General features: G+C 34.7%; 1 protein-coding gene across 13 annotated transcripts in view; it reads left to right on the top strand.

The window, feature by feature from the left end:
* The window catches only part of NEK1 (NIMA related kinase 1), a 228,957-nt gene that overhangs the window by 189,438 nt on the left and 16,402 nt on the right, over nucleotides 1–23,117 (top strand). For 12 of the 13 annotated variants that reach the window (XM_049101052.1, XM_025462838.3, XM_025462839.3 and 9 more), the window contains 6 exons: nucleotides 6,838–6,926; nucleotides 7,559–7,806; nucleotides 15,337–15,488; nucleotides 17,910–18,118; nucleotides 19,019–19,149; nucleotides 19,423–19,555. In XM_049101052.1, the coding sequence (XP_048957009.1) occupies nucleotides 6,838–6,926; nucleotides 7,559–7,806; nucleotides 15,337–15,488; nucleotides 17,910–18,118; nucleotides 19,019–19,149; nucleotides 19,423–19,555 (962 nt within the window). Of the gene's footprint in view, nucleotides 1–2,652; nucleotides 2,823–6,837; nucleotides 6,927–7,558; nucleotides 7,807–15,336; nucleotides 15,489–17,909; nucleotides 18,119–19,018; nucleotides 19,150–19,422; nucleotides 19,556–23,117 lie in introns of those variants that run through there. The other variant, XM_035716249.2, reaches the window with a different exon arrangement.

The raw sequence follows: 23,117 nt of genomic DNA, 5'->3' as shown, positions 1-23,117 counted from the left end.
CATATGGATGGGTCTTCCTTTTTTATCCAATCTGATACTGTGTCTTTTGATCGGGGCATATAGCCTATTTATATTCAATGTAACAACTGAAAGGTATGAATTTATTGTCATTTTATTAACAGTAAAGTCCCTGCTTCTGTACAATTTTCTCCTTTTTCTGGTTTATGTTACTCTTGGGCACTCTGTTTGCTTCTAAGATCCCCCTTAATAGTTCTTGCAGGGTTGGTTTGGTGGTCATATATTCTTTAAGTTTCTGTCTGTCCTGGAACCTCTTTATCTCTCCTTCTATTCTGAATGACAGCCTTGCTGTAAAGTATTCTTGGCTGCATGTTTTTCTCATTTAGTACCCTGAACATTCATGCTAGTCGTTTCTGGTTGCCAGGTCTCTGTGGATAGGCCTGCTGTCAGTTTTATGTTCCTACCTCTCTAGGTAAGGAACCTCTTGTCTCAAGCTGCTTTCAGGATTTTCTGTCTCTAAAATTTGCACACTTCACTATAATTTGTTGGGATGTTGATCTATTTTTCCTGATTTTGGTAGGGGTCCTCTCTACCTCTTCAACATGTGAATGCTGTTCCCCAGACTAGGGAAGTTCTCAGCGTGACTTGCTCCAATATACCATCTGGCCCTCTTTCTCTTTCTTCGCCTTCAGGCACCCCAATAATTCAGATAATTGCTTCATTTAATGCATCGCTGATTTCTTGAAGCCTCCCCTCATAGTCCATTAGTTGTTTTTCTCTCATTTCCTCAGTTTCCATTCTTTCCAAAAACTTGTCTTTTATGTCACTTACTCTCTCTTCTGCCTCATTTACCCTAGCTGTTAGAGCATCCGATTTAGACTGCTTCTCAGAGCATTTTTTGTTTCGTCCTGATTAGATCTCATTTTTGCAGTAAGAGATTCTCTAGTGTCATTTATGCTTTTTTCAAGCCCAGCTAGTAACTTTATAATTCTTACTCTGAATTCCATCTCAGACATTTTACTTGTATCCATACTGCTTAGATCTATAGCAGAGAGTATTACTTCTAGTTCTTTCTTTTGTTGTGAATTCCTCCTTCTCATCATTTTGCCCAGGGAAGAATGGATGAACAAGTGAGCATTATCAAAAATATCAACAATGACTTAAGCAAAATACACACTAGACAAATCTGAAGAGCTCAGAAACCAAAAAAGAAAAAGAAAAAGTCAAAGACAAAGAAAAATAGAAAAAACAGGGATGGGGAGAATATAATTTCACAGAGTGGATAAAACAGGGTGATCCATTTAGTCCTTAGTGTATTTTAATCTGTGTGTTAGAAAACACTAAACTCCAAAATTATAATGAAAGCCAAATTTATATGTATACAAAAATAAAATTGGATTTAGTGAATGGAAGCCAAAAATGAAGAATAAATCTAGAAAATGTAAATGTAAAAAAAATGAAAGTTAAAAAAAGACTTAAAAACAAAGTTGATAAAGTAAGAAACTAGTTGAAATGGGGGGAAATTGGAAAATTTTATATTGAAAAATAAATCATAAGAAAAAAATCATTGAGTTCTATATACTGTTTTCCCCTAGCACTGGAGATTTGCAGTCTTGTTTAGTCCCCTGTTCTTCCAGCTGGTCTTCCCACCAGGGGCGGAGGGTACCTGCTGCACTGATTCTCTGGTGTCTGTGCCTGAATGAAGTTGCACCACTTTTTGCCAGGGGGCTGAGGTCAGTGTAGGCTGTTTGCTCTGTGTGGTTTTTGTTCCCTAAAGGCTTTCTGCACCTCTGTAGAGGGGGAAAATAGATCATAGTGTGTGCCAAATTTTGCAGACTCCTGTGGTGCATGCCACTCCAATCCTCCAAGGAGAAGGTGGTACAACATTGATTTGTGCACTTTGTAGGGCCCTGGCAGGGAGAGTGTTCACCCAATTTTGCACACACCCACTCCACCTCTCCTGGGGGAAGGCAGAGTATTGCTGCATTTCAGTCCTTTGCAGGGACCCTACACAGAGATCAGTTACCCAATTGGGCAGGAGTTCACAGTTCATGGCCAACTGAGCTGAGAACCCCTTCCCAGGTTCTCTGACTGAAACCAGTTTCCTACTCCAGTGCTTGGGAACTCTGCTGGCTCAGGCACCTGTGTTCTTGCTGTGAGTCTGGGAATCTTGAGACCCCACTGCCCCACCTGCGATTCTGTCCCACTTCACCACTAAGAGAAATTTTTCACTGGAGTAGATTTCTAAAGGTTCCCATTTTGTGCTCCACGGCTATATCACTTTCTGGTAGCTGGCTTATGCGGGCTCCCTCCCCCCGCTGTTTATCTTCTGTTATATCCCCTGTTTTTCTTCTCTGCACTCCTACCTTGCAAAAAGTGGTCACTTTTCTATTTGTAGGATTCTTTTCTTCTATCTCAGGTTGAATTTATAGGTGTTCAGGATGATTTGATAGTTACCTAACTAAACTTAGGGACCAGATGAAACAAGGACCCCTACTCTTCCACCATTTTACCTCTTCCAATTTTGTTCCTTTATTTCTTTAGAAAAGGATTCTCTAGTGTCTTCTATGCTTTTTTTCAAGCCCAGCTAGTGTCTTTATAATCGTTATTCTGAACTCTAGTTCTAATATCTTACTTACTTCTATACTGACTAGTTCCTGGCATTCAGTATTTCATCTTGTTCTCTTTTTTAAGGTGAATTTTCCAGTCTTGTCACTGTCCAGAGAAGAATAGATGAATGAGAGAACAAAATACTAAAACGCAACAACGACCCCACAGAAATTATACCAAACAAATCAGAAGAGACCTGAAACCAAAAAAGAAAGTTAAAAGAAAAAAGAATATAATCAGACAGTTGAACAGAGCAATACACTGGATCCTGTGTGTATTTTGATCTTTTGTTAGAAAGGTAGATCCCAAATTGTAATGAAAGAAAAACTTAGATATGTACAAACAAAATTAAATATAAAGAATATAATGAAAGGATAATAAAGTAACTGTAAAAATGGAAATTAAAAGACAAAAAAAGGGATATAAACAGGTGAACAAAACAATACACTAGATTCTTTGGGTGTATTTTGGTCATTTATTTATTTGTTTGTTTTTTTTTTAAGATTTTATTTATTCATGAGAGACACAGAGAGAGAGAGAGAGGCAGGGACACAGGCAGAGAGAGAAAGAAGCAGGCTCCATGCAGGGAGCCTGATGCAGGACTTGATCCCTGGAGACCAGGATCACACCCTAGTCTGAAGGCAGGTGGTGCTAGACTGCTGAGCCATCCAGGGATTCCCTGGTCAGTTTTTTAGAAGAAATTGCATCCCAAAAATGTAAAGAAAGAAAAAAAAAATATATATATATATATATCTCAATCATATATATATGAGATTCATATATATGAAAACAAAATTAAATACAATGAAAGGATAGAGTGTAACTGTAAAAATGAAATTTAAAAAAGATTTTTTTAAAAGTTGATAAAATAAGAAATTAGTTGAAAAACGAAAGAGAAGAACATTAACATTGAAAGACTAAAGAATCATAGGGGGAGAAAACCCTGGATTATTATATATGCTATATGACCCTATCGTCAGAGTTCCACAGTTGTCCGTGATGGGTAAAGTTGGTCTTGGCTGGGTGTTCTCGCTGATCTTCTGGGGGAGGGGCCTGTTGTGCTGATCCTCAGGTGTCTTTGCCCCAGGGCAGAATTGCACTGCCCTTGCCAGGGGGCCAGGTTTAGTAATCTGCCCTGGATTGCTCCATGTGCCTTTTGTTCCTAAAGTCTTTCTGCACTGGTTTAGAGGATAGGAATGAAAGTAGCGGCACCCCAATCTCCAGCACCAAAAATTTGCAGCCCCACTCCTCAGTGCACCCTCAGGGAAAAGCAGCCAGTCCCTCTGTCTCCTTGCTCTCCGTCTACACTCTGTGCTCACCCCCGCGTGTGACTCAGGGTTTCTGTCTCAGGTGCACAACCGTGTTTTGAGTCTCCAAACACTGCAGACTCCTGCAGCATGTTCCTGTGCTGCTCCTTCCAGATTCTGCCATTTGCTGTGCCCATGCTTGGAGAGCAAGAGAGCAGTTGTCCCATCATGGTGCAGTTTGTGGTTTATGGCAACCCCAAGCAGAGAGCCCACTACTGGCCTTGCTGATTGCAGCTGGTTTCACTCTCTGATGTCTGGGAACTCTGCACACTCAGGCATCCCCTCTTCCTGTGCCCCCGAGGATCCTGAGACCACACTGTCCCACCTAGGATCCCACCCCCACTTTGCCACTTGAGCACCTTTCTGGCAGGGACATCCCTCAACAGAGCAGTCCACTAAAAGTTCTGCTTTTGAACCCTGCTGCTATATCACTTTCTGGTAGCCAGCTGACACTCTTTCCCACCCTCCTGCGAGTTATCTTCCCACCTATGGCCTGGGATTCACTTCTCTGCACCTCTTACCTTGCAGAAAGTGGTCATTTTTTTATTTGCAGAGTTGCAACAATTCTTTTCTTAGACCTTGGGTTGAGTTTACAGGTGTTATAATTGATGAATTCCTGGGACCAGATGAAACTAAGGTCTCCTACTTCTCCACTAACTTTGACTCTCCTTTCTTTTAGAACATTACATTTTGAATGAAGAAAAATGTTATTTGTATGATTGGAAATAAATAAAAACTCAGAAAACCAAACATAGAAAATTTTTCAAAATTTAAAACTGAAAAAGTAAAAGATTATTTTAATTTGAGATCAATTAAAAAGAATTAAGAAAAAAAAACTGCCTGTAAGCCAAACTTCTAGAAATAAGCTGCTGGTGCCTTTGTTTTTTGTTGTTTTTATTGAAATATAGTTGACACAATGTTACATAAGTTTCTGACAACTCTGTATTTTAAATTATGTTATCACAAGTGTAGCTACCATCTGTCACCATACAACACTGTTATAATACCATTGACTGTGTTTCCTGTGTGTTCCCTTTAGCCCCATGACTTACTCATTCTATAACTGGAACCTGGACCTCTCACTACTCCACCACCCTATTACCCATCATCTCACTCCCATTCCCTCTGGTAACTGCCAGTTCTCTGTTACTTATGGGTCTGTTTCTGCTGTTTGTTTGTTCATTTCTTGCTTAGATTCCACATATAAGTCAAATCATACTTGTTTTTCTCTGTTTTATTTCACTGAACATAATACCCTCTGTCTCCATCTGTGTTGTTGCAGATGGCCCCATCTCATTCCTTGTTATGGCTGAGTAATATTCCAGTGTGTGTGTCTGTATTCATCTGTCACTGAACACTTGGGTTGTGTCCAAATCTTGGATATTGTTAATAATATTGTAATAAACATAGCAGTCCAAAAATCTTTTCAAATTAGTGTTTTTGTTTTCTTTGGATAAATACCCAGTGGTAGAATTACTGAATTGTATGTTATTTCTATTTTTAATTTCTCAAGGAAACTCTGTACTGTTTTTCATAGTGTCTGCACCTTTTACATCCTCACTAGAAGTGCACAAGGATTCCTTTTTTCTGCATTCTCACCAACACATAACTCTTGTCTTTTTGATAATAGGCTTTCTATCAGATATGAGATGATGTCTTACTTAGTTTTGGTTTGCATTTCCCTGATGATTAGTGATGTAAAGCATCTTTTTCTGTGTTTATTTGAGACCTTTGACTTGTATACTTCCAGTCTTCAATTTTTCTTAAAAAACATATGATAACATGAGTTTAATTCTCAGTTGTATTGAAATAAAAACTGTCAGTTCTTTACCTTTGTTCAATTAATTCACTCCCTTTGCGGATTAAGACTTTTTTGTGCCTATCATTCTATTTTTTTTGTACTGTGCTATATGCCATTTTTTTGAAACCTAACAGCATTTAATACAAATTGTAGATTACTTTGCTTACTTAACAAAATATGTTATTTGTTTTATATTATAGTCTATATAGACTGTCATTCCACAGGATTTCACATAGATATCTGTTTCATCTTTTTTAATACCTGCATGGTATTTTATAGTATTAGTATATTATGGTTGTTTTATATTCTGTGCTTAATTTTAAGGGGCATTTTGATTGCTTAAAGTAATATTTCCCAGATATTAGCAAGTATTAGGATTAATTTGGTATTTATTAAAATAAATTGATGGGGGGCATCTGGCTCAGTGTTTGAGCATCTGCTTTTGGCTCAGGGTGTGATCCTGGGGTTCTGGGTTCAAGTCCTATATCAGGCTCCCCACAGGGAGTCTGTTTCTCCCTCTGCCTGTGTCTCTGACCCTCTCTCTCTGTATCTCTCATGAATAAATAAATAAAATCTTTAAAAAATAAATAAAATGAAACAAATTGGGCATCCCAGGTGGTACAGCAGTTTAGCACTGCCTTCAGCCCAGGGTGTGATCCTGGAGACCTGGGATCGAGTCCCACATCAGGCTCCCTGCATGAAGCCTGCCTCTCCCTCTGCCTATGTCTCTGCCTCTCTCTCTCTGTCTCTCTCATGAATAAATAAATAAAATCTTTTTTAAAAAATTAAATAAATTGCTGGGCCTTGGGTATGCCCTGATCATTTGAATTCTGAACAAGTTCTGAACAAGTTTCTATGTGTTCCTAATGTCTAAGGGCCATATTTTGGGAACCATAGTTACAGGAAGTGGTTAGGCAGGTTTTTGTGACTGATTATGATTGGTGAAGGTTTAAAAGGGTAAAAAATACAATGTCCTTATGAGAGAAAAAAAATATATATATATATATCCACACCCATAACTAAGGAAAATATTTGGAAGAGGGATCACAGGATGCTAGTGAACTTGTGTTCCTTTTTTTTTTTTTTTTTTTTTTTTTTTTAATTGAAGAGTGCTTCTATTTCTAGTAAATTGTATTTTTACTGATTTATCCATCTGGACAGGTTTGAAGATAGGATCACTGTTCAGCAAAATGAAGTTTCTGAAGATGAAATCCCAATGAATGTGGACCACCTTAGTGAAGTCGATAAAAGTAAGCCTCGTTGGAGTAGACTAGTTACTTTCTGGAAGGTTATTAACATGAATCTGTTTTATTTGGACAACATATTAATAGCATTTCTTATCAGTCACCTCATTGTTTAAAGAATAAATAAGCATAGAGCACTAGATTCTCATTAATAAGCCTAGATTGTTTGGCAATATGGGCAATAAAACTTTTGTCAGTTGTTTTATCGAACATTCAAAACAGAATTGCTTACCAAAACTAAGCCAGTGTACTAAGGACATTAAGTTGTCTTCTTGTTTTTAATAATATTAATTAAAATATGAGAACTCTAATTTTTCCTATCTAACCTTTAGGAACAAAGATAAACTGGAGCTAAATATGAGTGTCTAAAAAATATATTTTCACAATTCTTTACATTTGTGCCTATATTTTAGAACTTGCATTTAATGGAGGTATATAGCAAATTAATCTGCTTTCTGAAAATAAAACCTTATATCCTATCAAAAATTATATGCTAATATAATAATATATATATTTTTTAATTTTGTTATTCTGATAGAGTTTTTGGCTAGAATTCATGCTAAATAGTGTGCTTTTTCAATATCACATTGAGCTTAAGTACTGTATAGACATTACAAAATCTTTCCTTTATACCACAGGACCTGAAATAGATGATTCTCAGCATTCTAAATGTGGTATAGATAAATCTGTGCAACCAGAGCCATTTTTCCATAGAGTGGTTCTTTCAAAACACTTGAATGCAGTTTCTCAAATTCAGTCAATTCTATGTTCACCAGAAGAATCCTTCCCACTTCGATCTCGCTCTGATTCACCACCGAAAAATAAAAACAAGAATTCCTTGCTGATTGGACTTTCAACTGGTCTATTTGATGCAAACAACCCAAAGGCAAGTATGCACCTCAAATGGAAAATATCTATTTTAATAACATTTCTTATTTATTGTTTTTCTTTGATAAATCATAATATTGAATTTTAATCTCTTAAACACACGTACACACACACACACACACACACCTCCAAATAAACAAAAACAAAAAAACCTTCATCATCTTTTCTGGGATTCTGAAAAGAAATTGCCATTGAGAGTACCTTTTTATAGGATCTCTTTTATTTAAGGAATCAGTCCCTCTATACCATCTCCCTTTCTCACAACTCAATGCAACTTCCATTTTTCATGAGACTAAACTTAATATGTTTTAAGTGGACAGAAGTGCTATTTGCCTAATTTGTATATAGAAAGAGTAGAAGATATTCATATGCCACTTCCTGGCAAAAATTTTCAAACTTCTTATCTTTTCTCACTTGGTATTTTTTAAAATACGTAACCAATTTTTTCTCTTTAGAAAATTACAATATTATCACTATAGAAAATTTAAAGATACAAAGAAATCACATGTTGTTATGTTACTTTTATGTATGTAACTTTTACATATGTAATACTTTTTGCCAAAATAGAATATTATGCATATATTTTTATAATCTACTTTTCTGATATGTATTATAAAATTATTATAAATGTTACTGTTACAAATTATATTATTATAAAAATAGCATTTTGTCATGTTGTCAATCTCTCATATCATCTGTAATGACCACAAATCCCATTGTGCTATGCTATATATAATTTATTTAATCTATTTTTATTGTTGGGCCATTAGGTTTCAATTTTAATTATAGTAACCACCTACACCTATATCTTTGACAATAGCCACAATTATTTCATAAAATAAATTTCGGTAAGTGGAGTTCCAAAGTTATATTGTAAATCACCTGATTTCCCTTTAAGAAATAGCTAATAATACTTCAATAGTATGTGAGAGTCTGTACTCTAAAGCACCAACCAGGGATGCCTGGGTGGATCAGCGGTTAGGCATCTGCCTTCCACTCAGGGCATGATCCTGGAGAATCGAGTCCCACATCAGGCTCCCTAAATGGAGCCTGCTTCTCCTCCCTCTGCCTGTGTCTCTTGTGAATAAATAAAATCTTTTTAAAAAAATAAAATTAAATTAAAAAGCACCAACTGTTATCATTCACCTAAAAATTGTGTACTTAGGGAGTAATGATATTTTTAAATATTTGTGTTTTCTGTGTTTACCAGTGGGGTTGGACATTTTTCATATATATTAAGTCTACATGGAAATGAATTACCTGAATTCTTTTATCCCTGGCTGTTTTTTAAATATGTCATTTTGGTTTTCAATTTAATTTTCAAATTGGGTATGTTTTTATTTTAGAGTGTTTTCTTAAGTTTATTTTAAAGGTAGAGATTGCTAAATTCTCTCACTTGTTTAATAGCAGTCAAACTTTAAAAAGATAATAAACTGAAAACAAATTTATGATCTTCAGAGTTAGACAATAAGTCCTGTATATGGGACAAACAAGGCTTATCATATAACTCATGTATCTTCTTTTATAGTAAAGGTGTAAAACTAGCTGTCTTTAGCCCAAAGCTTTTTTTTTTTTCTTAATTTTATGTATTTATTCATGAGAGACACAGAGAGAGAGAGGCAGATACACAGGCAGAGAAAGAAGCAGGCAGGCTTCATGCAGGGAGCCCGATGTAGGATTCGATCCTGGGACTCCAGGATCACACCCTGGGCCGAAGGTAGGCACCCAACCTCTAAGCCACCCAGACACCCCATAGCCCAGAGCTTTTTAATAACGTTTCCATGTATAAAGTTAACATTCCTTGCATAATATATTTTATTATTTGATTTTCTTTCATGACTTTACTTCAAACTTAGTAGTTCTATACAAGTATGTACTTGGGAAGTAAGCACAGCAAAGCAGATTTCACGTAGGTGACTGACTTTGAAGGGAGGGGCAAGGAAAAAAACCTAGAAAATCAAAGCAGTTTGTAGCCATTCAAGGCAAGGGTAGAAGGCCATATGTGCCTATTCCTTAAATCTTTGAGGTCATGAGAGTTCATCACCAGGCCAAAATGGTGACCTTGAAATATGAAAAAAACCTAAACATTATGTATAAGCATTTATATAATCTGTTTACTAAATGGAATAATTTGAAGTCTTACAAAGATTTTTGTTAAGCTTAAAATTCTTCTTAAAAATGTTGTTATGCTAGTCTTTTTTTATTTAAAAAAATCCTCCTTTAAAAAAAAAAAAGATTTTATTTATTCATGAGAAACACAGAGAGAGGCAGAGACACAGGCAGAGAGAGAAGCAGGCTCCATGAAGGGAGCCTGATGTGGGACTCGATCCCAGGTCCCCAGGATCATGCCCCGGGCCAAAGGCGACACTAAACTGCTAAGCCACCAGTGCTGCCCAGAAATCCTCCTTATACTTTGAGTCCTAACCTCTCTCACCTTCTCAAGTATTTATTCCATTACTTTGGGGTCACACTAGCTTATATCATCAACTTTTTCTTCTTAATGGATCATTTCCTCAACATACATATTCTAATGAGTCCCATCATAATTAGCAAACTTCTCTTAAGAACATGTCCTTCTCTAGCTACCACCCCTTTCTCTGCTCCCTTTTACAACCAAACATCTTGAGTATGTTGTATCTTTACAGTCTCCACTTCCGTTCACTTTTAAATATATTCCAATATGACTTTTAGCCTACTCCTCCATTAAAACTGCTCTTGTCAAATCAATTACTAGTGTATTGCCAAATTCTCTGTGCCTTTTTTCTCTCTCACCTTTCTTGATTTTCTTCTTCCAAAAGAGTCATATACATTTTATTTTTAAAATCATTTTATCTCTTGGCTTCTTTTATATCATATTTTCCTCTGCACTCATAAGTCACCCTTTAGTGTCTGTTACTGGTGGCTACTACTCTTAATAGATCACCGTAAAAGAATGTGTTTTCTTCTATCATCATGTAAAATATTCTGCAAATGTCAAGAATATGTCAAATTGGTTAATTGTGTTGTTCAAGTCTTCTTTATCTTTACCAATTTTTTTGTCTTGTGTCAGTTACATATCATTTGTTGAGAAAAAAATGCAAAAACTGTCTTTTTTCATTTGTGTCAATTTTTGTTCCATGTATTTTGAAACTGTTATTGAGTGAATAAAAATTTAGTATTGCTATACCTTCTGGATGAATTGATAGGTTTATTATTTTAAAGCATCCCTTTTTGCTTGAGAGTGTTGTTCATCGTGTGTCCTTACTGATTTTCTTTCTACTTGTTTATCAGTTACTGAGAAAGAAAAAAGTTCCAGTCAGTTGAATGCAAATTAATAATCTTTATATCTTCTTGATAAATTACACTCTTTATCATTATGAAATGACTGTATTCTTGGTCATATCACCTTGTTCTGAAGTCTGTTTTGTCTGGTTCTTTTTTTTTTTTAAGTTTTTTTTTATTTATTCATGAGAGACACAGAGAGGGAAAGAAAGACAGAGACATAGGCAGAGGGAGAAGCAGGCTCTGTGCAGGGAGCCCTCCAGGATCACGCCCTGAGCTGAAGACAGATGCTTCACCGCTGAGCCACCCAGGTGTCCCTGTCTGGTTCTAATATAGCCATTCCAGCTTTCTGATGATTAGTGTTTATACATTAAATATATATATATTTCTTACATCTTTAACTTGTAATCACATTGATTTTATATGTAGATTTTTTGTAGCTATCACTTTGTCAAGTCTTGCTTTTTAACCAATGTGGCAATCTCTTTTATTTAAAGTGATTGGACCATTTACATTTCATGTAATTTTTTTTATATATTATTGATATGATTGAGTTTATTTTATTTATTTTTTTAAAAGATTGTGTTTTTTTTTTTTTTAATTTTATTTATTTATGATAGTCACAGAGAGAGACAGAGAGAGAGAGGCAGAGACATAGGCAGAGGGAGAAGCAGCTCCATGCAGGGAGCCTGACATGGGATTCGATCCCGGGTCTCCAGGATCGTGCCCTGGGCCAAAGGCAGGCACTAAACCGCTGCGCCACCCAGGGATCCCGATATGATTGAGTTTAAACCTACCATTTTGCTATCTGTTTTCTATTTGTCTCATCACTTTTTCTGTTTTACTTTTATTCTTCTTTGGATTGAATATTTTTAGCATTTTTTTTTTATTTTTAGCATTTGATATTATCTGTACTATTTGCTAATATAGACTTTTTCATAAGCTTTAGTTGTAATTTTCAGCTTTCAAGATACAGTTTTAGTTTTTACAGTCTTCCTTCAAATAATATTATAGCACTTTACATATGACATAAGAACCTTTTCATTGGAAAAAAAAAAAAAAAAAAGAACCTTTTCAGTGTATTTCCATTTCTACCTACGTATCTGTTCTTTTGGCATTGTTATCATACACCTGACATCTACATGATACAAACACCACAATAAATTTTTATTGTTTTTGCTTAAAACATTCAGTTATCTTTTACACAAAGTAAAAACAGAGTCTATGTATATTCTTTGGACATTCTGCATTACTTTGTGTAGAATTTAAGTTTCTATCTGGTATCATTTCTTCCACTTCTAAAAACTTTCTTGACATTCTTGTGCAGCTGTGTTGGTGATGAATTTCTTTTTCAGCTTTTGTTTATTTAAAAACATTTTTATTTCACTTTCATTTTGAAAGGGTATTTCTTCTAGGTCCAGAATTATAACGTCTTTTGGGTTGTATTGTTTCTGACAGCAAACACTATAAATACAGTAGCAGCTTTCATAACAGTGTTGTAATAGAGTGACTTAATAAAATTGAGAGTATAACACTTAAACGAAGATCACAGAAGGTAAATTTGTAATAGGTCAAAATGAAATAGTCTCAAGATGTGATCTTCTCATGATCTGACTTATGTGAGAATAGAATCTAGATTACCAAATGAAATAGCTATTTCTCCTTCCCTTTAGACCTCCCTCACTTCACAGGATAGTGAATAAAGAGTGGAGAGAGACCAGATGTGTTCTACTGATAGTTTCCTCATCTGGCTAGTGGAGGGGAAAACTGATCTCTATGGAAACTTGAGAATTTATTTTCTTGTTATAGCAAATGTAGAGTATGTGTGTGTGGGGGGGGAATATGAATATACAATTCATCAGTAGCATATGTGTTTTAAATGTCTTCTTTTAATACCAATTCTTATTTAATATCTATAACTTTTGCCTTTTAAATATTCATAATTCAATTAATATTTTAGATATACTTTTCACCGATTTTGAAGTAAAGGCATATTTGTAGAAGCTATTTTGAGAAAGCATTGTTATAGTTTAATTGCACTAAGCAGAAGCTAAATAAAAATGTTCATTGTAACCCATTTTGTAGTATAACCAGAATATTGCTAATTCATTATTTTATTTGAAAAGTACTACCGATGGATGAAACAGTGAGTTGACAGAATTCTTTTCAGTAGAATTTTGTGTGGCATTCTATTAGTACCATTAGTACTTAATTTTTCACTATCTGTGGTTCTCTTCATTTTCGAGAAAAATAATTTAACCAACAACAAAAACATCTAAAAAAAAATCTGTCAGAGAAGACTAGAACATAAAGCATTTTTAATATAGGATTGATGGGTGCATAGGCTCATTCCAAGAGGAAAATTGCCAAATACTTCTTGAGGTTTCTTTCTACTGTATTATTTTGTTAGGTTAGGAAAGTTATTTTATTTTATTTTAGATTTTATTTAAGATTTTATTTATTTATTCCTGAGAGACCTGGAGAGAGAGGCAGAGACACAGGCAGAGGGAGAAGCAGACTCCATGCAGGGAGCCCGACATGGGACTGGATCCTGGGTCTCCAGGATCAGGCCCTGGGCTGAAGGCAGCGTTAAACTGCTGAGCCACCCGGACTGTCCCAGGAAAGCTTTTTTTTTTTTTTTTTTAAGATTTTTTATTTATTTATTCATGACAGACACAGAGAGAGGCAGAGACACAGGCAGAGGGAGAAGCAGGCTCCATGCAGGGAGCCCGACGGGACTCGATCTCGGGTCTCCAGGATCACACCCCAGGGCTGTAGGCTGTGCTAAACCGCTGGGCACTGGGGCTGCCCCAAGAAAGCTATTTTTAATAGTGAAAGGAATAAAGTAAAATTGAGATTTTTTTACTAGGGTTAAAATTTATCTTGGCCTAAAAAGTATTGCATCTTTATGTAGAGTCCTCTTGAATTTAAGTATATAATGCATATATGTTGTATATTTTTATTGATTAGCATCTATCTGGAGAAACTGTTACCATATGCATATTTTGCATACTGCTGGTTTATAATATATTGGTTCATACCATTAAAATAATAAGCAAATCAAGCATAAATTCTGCTGACAGTGGGAGATTCAGCAAAAGAAATACTTTCAGTACCATCATTAACTGTTTTAACAAGCAATGTGTCTTCACCATCTTGTAGTTCATAAGCACTTTTTCTTGTGCTGTAATATGTAAATTATGTTCAAATAGTGGAAAATCTATCCTCTTTTGTTCTCAAAAACAGATCGTACTGATAAAATTGGCAAAGTATATAAAGTTTCATTAATATGCTAAACATTGTGTTTTCTTCAGTCTCCTCTCCTATCTGGTGTAGGATTCTTACCAAGGCCTTAGGAATTAGTTTTCAAATCTCACAGATTCCTTTAGGATTATTAACCCAATTCTGAGACTTATGTATACAGACATTTGTTTCATTGTCCTGTGTATCGATCACATTCTAATTGCTGATAGGTTGGTAGACAGGGGCTATTTCTGTTATTCCTGGTCTTATCCAAACAAATTAAGATTTTAAACACCTCAACCATAGTTTTTTTCCTCAGTCAGTTCCTTCTCACTTGTTGCTATAAATGATTCTCAGTATAAACATCAAAGTACCTGTCTTTCCAGCCTTCCCTTCTTGTGAGAAAGGCTCCACTTACAGTCCATTGTTCACGGAAGTAATGTTAGGCTTTTATTTTTTTTTTTTTTTTTTGCACTAATGTGAAGTTCCTTATTTAATCAATATTGGCTACCCAGCAGCTCCTAGGATAAATGATACAAAGAACCACCAATTATGTGTGATAGTTCTTTGCCAACCTTCAGACTAACTCAGTCCAGACTTTGGGAAACATATAGGAAGATTGGCCATAGTAAAGTGTAAGAGGAGATAAAATAAGGGAGAGACAGTATGGGCCCTGACTGAGAAGGAGCAAATTAGCAGTTTCTGGCACTGCCTAATTTCTGACAGATTTCTAATTCCATTCCCTAGGTGCATACCCCAATTAAACATTTCTCCCTGCCTTTTAATGGTGACTTAAGTGAATCCCTGTATTTTGAAACCCACACATAACTCACAAGTTTAGTTTCCTCCCCGAAAAAATACAGAACTGAAATTCAAGAAAATTTGGTTCTAATTTTAGACAAGTCATCTCTGGAGCTAGCTACTAGCTCTTAAAAATTAGTATTAGCTCTAACTTTCTAATTTTTTATCTCATTTTTATTTTCTAGTGATCTTACTCCTACTAAAAAAAATCTTACTTTTTTAGATGCTAAGGACATGTTCACTTCCAGATCTCTCAAAATTGTTCAGAACACTGATGGATGTTCCTACTGTAGGAGATGTATGTCAAGACAATCTTGAAATAGATGATATTGAAGATGAGCATATTAAAGAAGGACCTTCTGATTCTGAAGACATGTGAGCATGATGTCATTAATAAATATAAGCACTAACAGAATTTGAGTTTATATGAACTCTAGAGCTGTAACTCACCTAAACAGTTTTAAAAAATTATCTGTAACTGATTTTCACCACTCCTTTACCTTTTTACAACATATTTAAAATATAGTCATGCAAGTTTTGATAGGTATATTTGCTTCTAAGTAACCTAATGACTTACTCTCACTTGAGAAATGTAAGAAAATGGTTTTTCTGTGTGCTGTCATACTCACCACTGAGCACATTGACTTGTCCATGGTATATGCTTAATAAATTTTGCTTAAATAAAGGAATATTAGCAGGATAATGACTAACACCACATGATACAGGGATTGCAGTGGAAAATTATGAAATATAAACTATTCCACGTTCCTCAGGGAAAAGAGCAGAAAGCCTCTATATCTCCTGCCATGTAGGATTTCAAAACCATGGCAGTAAAAAAATAAAATAAAATAAAAAACAAAAAACAAAAACAACAAAAACAAAACCGTGGCAGTGAGAAGTTACGTAGGCTAGTTGTCTTGTTTGCATATGTATGAGTACGTGTGTGTTCTGGGTGTAAATTAATTGCTTTCACAAAATTCCTTTCTTTGTGATTCATGGGGAATCTAGAATCCAAGAGGCAAATTTAACCAACATTTCTGGGAACTGTAGGAAGTGATAGCCCCTTAGCTAGGAACCTTTCTTTACCTTCTTTGATACAAGTAAGCCCTCTCACCTCCTCAGACAAATGTTACCAATATGTGAGGGGAGGATAAAGTGTTTGAAAAGGTAGAGTGTATTCAAATCACCAGGAAAACATGGTTTAAAATACTGGGATTTTTATTATTTATTTTCTGATATTTTTAAACTTAAAGTTTCTACATTTTACCTCTTCTAATAGAAGGAACTGTGTTTGGATATGATTGATATCCAATTAAAATAATAATCTATCTGGTAGTTTTTTTCCCCTATAATATTTGAGCCAGAGCCTCTATATCTGGCACATTTTGTTTTTTTATTTCTTTCTTTTTCTTAAGCCTTGCCTCTTGTTTCTTAAATTTTTAACCAAACTATCTTTTTTTTTTTTAAGATTTTATTTATTTATTTATGACAGACACAGAGAGAGACAGAGACACAGGCAGAAGGAGAAGCAGGCTCCACGCAGGGAGCCCGACACAGGACTCAATTCTGGGTCTGCAGGATCACACCCTGGGCTGAAGGCGGTGCTAAACCGCTGGGCCACCAGGGCTGCCCACCAAACTATCTTTTAAAGATTGCCAGCACCACCACCACCACCCCCCTTTTTTTTTTATCTTTCATAGAGTTCTGTATATTTTTGCTAGTGCTCTCAGATTTTACAGGAAGTTACCCTTTTATCCTTGTTTTCTTCTGTTTGGCTGTAGTCATAAGTGCTTTAACTTTGTGTTTTTATTGAGTCTCCTGGAGAACATGACAACATAAGAGTACCTTTATGGTTGACAGTGCTAGGTAACAGTTTTTCCTCAAAGTTTTTATAAAGTCATCAGTTTTATCTGACTGCACAGTAGCTTGTTTGTGGCTTGTGTTCTTTTAGTTACTAGTAGATGAGAGAATTTTATTTTAAAATTTAAGTTAGAAGCTTTTAATATTAATTTAAAATTTTGAAAATGTTTTTTTTGTTGTTTTTGTTTGTTTGTTTGTTTGTTTGTTTGTTTAAGTGATAGTCCATACCAGGAAATTTCACTTGATGTTTTCCCTGGGATTTTTTTTTTTTTTTGAGGGGGAGGGAGAGGTAGGGGGTTCCAAACTTCACTCAAGGTCATATAATAAGAAAATCTACTACAAAGTGAATGCAGGGCCAGACTGTTCTTGGAGTACCTCTCTATCTTCCAAAAAAGATGTTAATCTTTTACTTTTTCTTATAATGCAGGCTCAGCAGCCCATTTACTTTAATATCAACAATGGTGGTCACTAATTCCTCAGGGTTGGCCATAAGAAGATTTTGTCAATAAGCCAATGTTTTATCATTGCTGTAATGGTACATAGCAGATGTGCATGTTATGTTAGTCTTATAATTAAATATAAAGCTAAATGTTACTAATAGGATGGTCCAAAAGATTAAACATACTCTTTCTCATTCTAATTAGATGCTTTGCTTATCTATACCTGCTACAAAGTGTAGAGATTTGTACACATAAATGCAAAATAAAGATATTTCTACTTTAAAAGATTATTTTTTCATTAATGGAAATTTTAGTTAAGATCTTTCAGATATCCAAATTGAACACCAATAAAAAATAAATTTATAAAAAAAAGATCTTTCAGATATCTTTTTATCCTCTATTAGTACTTTTAAGCATAAAGGAGTGCATGTATATTAAATTAAAGTAAAATTTCAAAATGAGACGACACTTTGGTAATTTTTTTTTTTAATTTCAGTGTTTTTGAAGAAACTGACACAGATTTACAAGAGCTTCAGGCCTCTATGGAACAGTTACTTAGGGAACAACCTGGAGAAGAATACAGTGAGGAGGAAGAATCAGTCTTAAAGAACAGTGACATAGAGCAGACTGCAAATGGGACAGATCTGGCAGATGAGGATGACAATCCCAGCAGTGAAAGTGCCCTAAATGAAGAATGGCACTCAGGTACATGGTCATGATCATGGGACTTCTTTTTTTTCAGTTTATACAAATATTTCAAGTAGAGTATATTTTCTGATACCTGATATGAACTATTTCCAAATTTAAATAAAACTGAAGTATGCTTCTGTATCTCTGACTTTTATTCATTCTTTTTCTTTTTCCACTGATACCCACATACATTTGTTCCATTTCTTTCCCATTTAATTTTGGAAATGCTTTTGAAGCACTTTTATAGTTTTACTAAGGATAATAGCCTAGTTTTCTTAGCACTTTATATTTTACAGAGAGCTTCCACATACAGTGGTAAACAGTAGGATTAAACCTTGACTTTTTTTGTTTTTTGAGAACTGTTCCTTGTTCATAGCATTACCCCTAAGATGCATATAAAATTTGTGTATTTTGAGAACTATATTATGTTTATTTTGTAAGAAGAGCTAATGTGAAAAGGAACAATTCTTCAGTAACTTCGTCTTTTACTAGAATGTTTCCAAGTGTCTTGGACATGTACATGACATGAAACATATATAGCATTTATAATACTTTCTAAATGCTTTACTAAAGTTTTATGATATGTAGTATAAGTCATATATCTCCTGCATGCTTTTTTCATGTTTTACTCAATTCGAATTTTTTATTCTAATCTGGTTTAATGTTTATGTCTATAAAAGACTCCCAAAGTAACATTCTTGTTAAGACATTTATATATATTATAATATATATATATTATATATATTCATTTCCTACATAAATGGCAATAATTATAATGACAAAACTTTACATTAGAAGTATAAGTGCTCTGTTTCAGTGATATCACTCATCAAAATGAATATTAGTCCATTAAAGTAAGAATTATTTTATTCATTCTTTTTAGTCATAAAGTATCTTCTTGTTTCTGTTTCTTAGATAACAGTGATGGTGATATTACTAGTGAATGTGAATATGATAGTGTCTTTAACCATTTAGAGGAACTGAGACTTCACCTGGAACAGGAAATAGGCTTTGAAAAATTCTTTGAGGTTTACGAGAAAATAAAAGTAAGTAAAGTGTCAATGAAAACATTTAACTCAGGGGCATCTCCCTGGCCAAGTAGGTAGAGCCTCCGATTCTTAATACCAGGGTCATGAGTTCAAGCCCCACCTTGGATGTGGAGCTTACCTTAAAAAAAAAAATTAACTTTGAAATATGCTCTTTTTGAATTACTAGTAAAATATCAGTGATTTTTAGAGGTCAGTAGATTTATTATGAAAAATAAAGTCTCTAGATAAAGCTAATATTCAAATTAATTTATATTTGGAAATTTGATATAGGCTATTCATGAAGATGAAGATGAAAATATTGAAATTTGTTCAACAATAGTTCAGGATATTTTAGGAAATGAACATGAACATCTTTATGCCAAGATTCTTCATTTAGTCATGGCAGATGGAGCCTATCAAGAAGGTAAGATTTCCTCAGTCTTTATATTTAAAGTAAATGTGCAAAAAACAGAATGACAAATGTAAATTGCTGAGCTTTTGGTCACATAGTGAAATCTATATTGAAATCATCCCAGTACTTATGAGCAATTATAAAATTAACCATGTCGTCCACGTCTCTACTTAATTCATAAGTAACATTTGAATGAGATTTTTTAAAAAGACTTATCAGATAGCCCTAGAAATTAGAATACTTTCATATCAAGGATGTAGAAGTAAACTTTTAGACGTACATGCTCTAGCAATATGTACAGTTCCTCCTAAGTAATATCAAATGTAATCTCTTTCATTCATAGTAAATGGAGTTCATTTATAGTGATCTGAATGTAAACCATTTTTATATTTGGAAAATATTTATCTATAGAATAGAGACAGAGAGAGAGAGAGAGAGAGAGAGAGAGAGAAGCAGAGACATAGGCAGAGGAGAAGCAGGATCCATGCAGGAAGCCCCAATGTGGGACTCAATCCCAGGACTCCAGGATCATGCCCTGAGCCAAAGGCAGATGCTCAACCACTGAGCCATCCAGGCATCCCAATATTAGAAGCTTCTTATTGAAAATAGTCTTTATTGTATAGAAGTGTTGAATTACTCTATTGTGTACCTGAAACTAACATTACACTGTGTTAACTAACTGGAATTTAAATTAAAAAAAATAAAAAATAAAAAAATAAAAATAAAAATAAATTAATTAATTAAAAAAATAAAATTAGTCCTTGTGATTAGATACTGTGAAGTGTTTAAAATACATAGAGGAAATCATTGAAGGTTTGCAAACTGTGAAAGAACTGACAGATTGAAGATTTTGTATAAAGTTCAGTCTGGTTATAGTATTCTGGGTAACTGAGAGAGTACTAAGATTGCAAATAAGATCTGTTTTGAAACTGTAGGTGCATTTGGGCACAAGATGGTGTATACCTGAATTTAGTGTTCATAGGAATGTAGTGTTAATATTCAGTTCAAAAAATATATTCCGGGATGCCTGGGTGGCTCAGTGGTTGGGCGCCTGCCTTTGGCTCAGGTCATGATCCCCGGATCCAGGATCGAGTCCCACGTCAGGCTCCCTGTGAGGAGCCTGCTTCTCCCTCTGCCTACGTCTCTGCCTCTCTCAATCTGTGTCTCTCATAAATAAATAAATAAATCTTTAAAAAAAATATTCAGTTCAGATAATTCAGAGCCAGGCTTTTAATAAAAATATTTGATATTTTGACTCATGAAAAATCAAATTTCCTAAACTCAAATTCAAGAATGTCTTTTATTTTGGGAGCAACTTATTTTTTAAGTTACAGACTCATTTATGTTGACCATAAAGCTCAGCCAAAAAAAAAAAAAAAATAGTGTTTTTGAATTGGTTAAATGTAAGTAAAAATCTTCTAACAACTCTAGTAGTTATCATTAAATCAAAACTAGAAAATCTTCATGTACAGTGAGTGCTCTTACCTTATAGATTCAAAAACTACTGTATCTTCATTAGTCTTCTTAACAATATAACTGTCAAAATATTAGGGTCATTAGCAACAAATAATGGATTGAATATAAGCTAGTAATTATATTAATATGTTCTTAATTATGGTTTTCTTTGGTTCACCTAATAATTAAGATTATCACAAACAGGCAAAAACAGAATAATGTTTCATATTTATGGTGGTGCTGTGAAGCCTATTAAAAAAAACTTAAAGGAGCTCCTTTCTAATTTTTTGTTTAACCATAGTTGACACACAATGTTACATTAGTTTCAGTTGTACAAAATAGGGACTTGACAAATTTATACTTTATGCTATGCTCACCACAAATATAGCTACTGTTACTATACAATGCTTTACAATATTGTTAATTATATTCCTTACACTATGCCTTTTCTTTCCATGATTTGTTCATTGAACTAGAAGCCTGTATCCCCCACTCCTATTCACCCATTTTGCCTGTCCTCTCAACTCCTTCTCCTCTGACAACCATCAGTTTGTTCTCTGTATTTATAAGTCTGATTCTGCTTTTTGTTTCTACATATGAGTGAAATTGTTTTTCTCAGTCTGACTTATTTTACCTAGCAAAATACCTCTACATCCATCTATGCTGTCACAAAGGACACACTCTCATCCTTTTTTATGGCCGTGTGATATTCCAGCGTGTGTGTGTGTGTGCGCGCGCACGCACACATACCAACCACATCATATCCATTCATATATGGATGAACACTTAAGTTGCTTCTTGGCTATTAATTAATAATGCTGCAATAAACATAGAGGGGCATATATCTTTTAGAATTAGTGCTTTCATTTTCTTTGGGTAAACACCCGATAGTGGAATTGTTAGATCATTATGGTATTTCTATTTGTAAGTTTTTAAGGAGCTTCCATTACTGTTTTCCACAGTTTATTTTCTAAGAAGAGTGTATGAGGTCCTTTTACTCCACATCCTCACCAACACTTGTTAATTCTTATCTTTTTGATACTAACCATTCTGACTTATGTAAGGTTATATCCCATTATGGTTTTTATTTGCATTTCTCTGAGGATTAGTGACATTGAGCATCTTTTCATATGCCTGTCAGCCATCTATATGTCTTTGTGTAAAAAGGTCTATTTGGGTTCTCTGCCCATTTTTTAAATTAGATTGTTTGGGTTTTTTTGGTGTGGGATTGTGTAAGTTGTTTATATATTTTGGGTATTAACCCTTTACCAGGTATATAACTTGAAAATATCTTCTCCCATTCAGTAGGTTGCCTTTTTATTTTGTTGATGGTGCCCTTTATTGTGCAAAAGCTTTTTATTTTAATGGAGTCCCAACGGTTCATTTTTGCTTTTGTTTCCCTTGTCTGAAGAGACAATTCTGGCAAGATGGTACTATGGCTGATACCAGAGAAATTAGTAGGTTTTCTTTTTTTTTTTTTTTTTAAGAGTTTATTTATTTATAGAGACAGAAAGGCAGAGACACAGGCAGAGGGAGAAGCAGGCCCCATGCAGAGAGCCCAATACGGGACTCGATCCAGGGTCTCCAGGATCACGCCCTGGGCTGCAGGCGGCACTAAACCGCTGTGCCACTGGGGCTGCCCAGTCGGTTTTCTTCTAGATTTTTATGGTTTCCAGTCTCAAATTAGGGTCTTTAATTTTTGCTGTTAGGTGTTAGGACATGGTCCAGTTTCATTCTTTTATAAAGTGTAGCCGGCCAATTTTCCCACCAGCATTTATTGAAGAGACTTTTTCCCCATTGTATATTCTTGCCTCCATTTTCAAAGATTAATTTACCATATAATTAAAAGTTTATTTCTGGGCTCTCAGTTTTCTTCCATTGATTTATATGTCTATTTTTGTGCCAGTATCATATGGTTTTGATTACTACAACTTTGTAGTATATCTTGAAATCTGGGATTATGATACCCAGCTTTGTTTTTCTTAAGATTCCTATGGTTATTTGGGTTCTTTTGTGGTTGCATACAAATTTGAGTATTCTAGTTTTATGAAAAATGCTCTTGGTATTTTGATAGGGATTGCATTGAATTTGTAGATTGCTTTGAGTAATACAGACATTT

The sequence above is a fragment of the Canis lupus genome, chromosome 25, assembly GCF_003254725.2.
Source record: "Canis lupus dingo isolate Sandy chromosome 25, ASM325472v2, whole genome shotgun sequence".
NCBI classification, from domain to species: Eukaryota; Metazoa; Chordata; class Mammalia; order Carnivora; family Canidae; genus Canis; species Canis lupus.
Note: the sequence above shows the minus strand (reverse complement) of the source record. Positions and strands in the feature narration are given on the sequence as shown.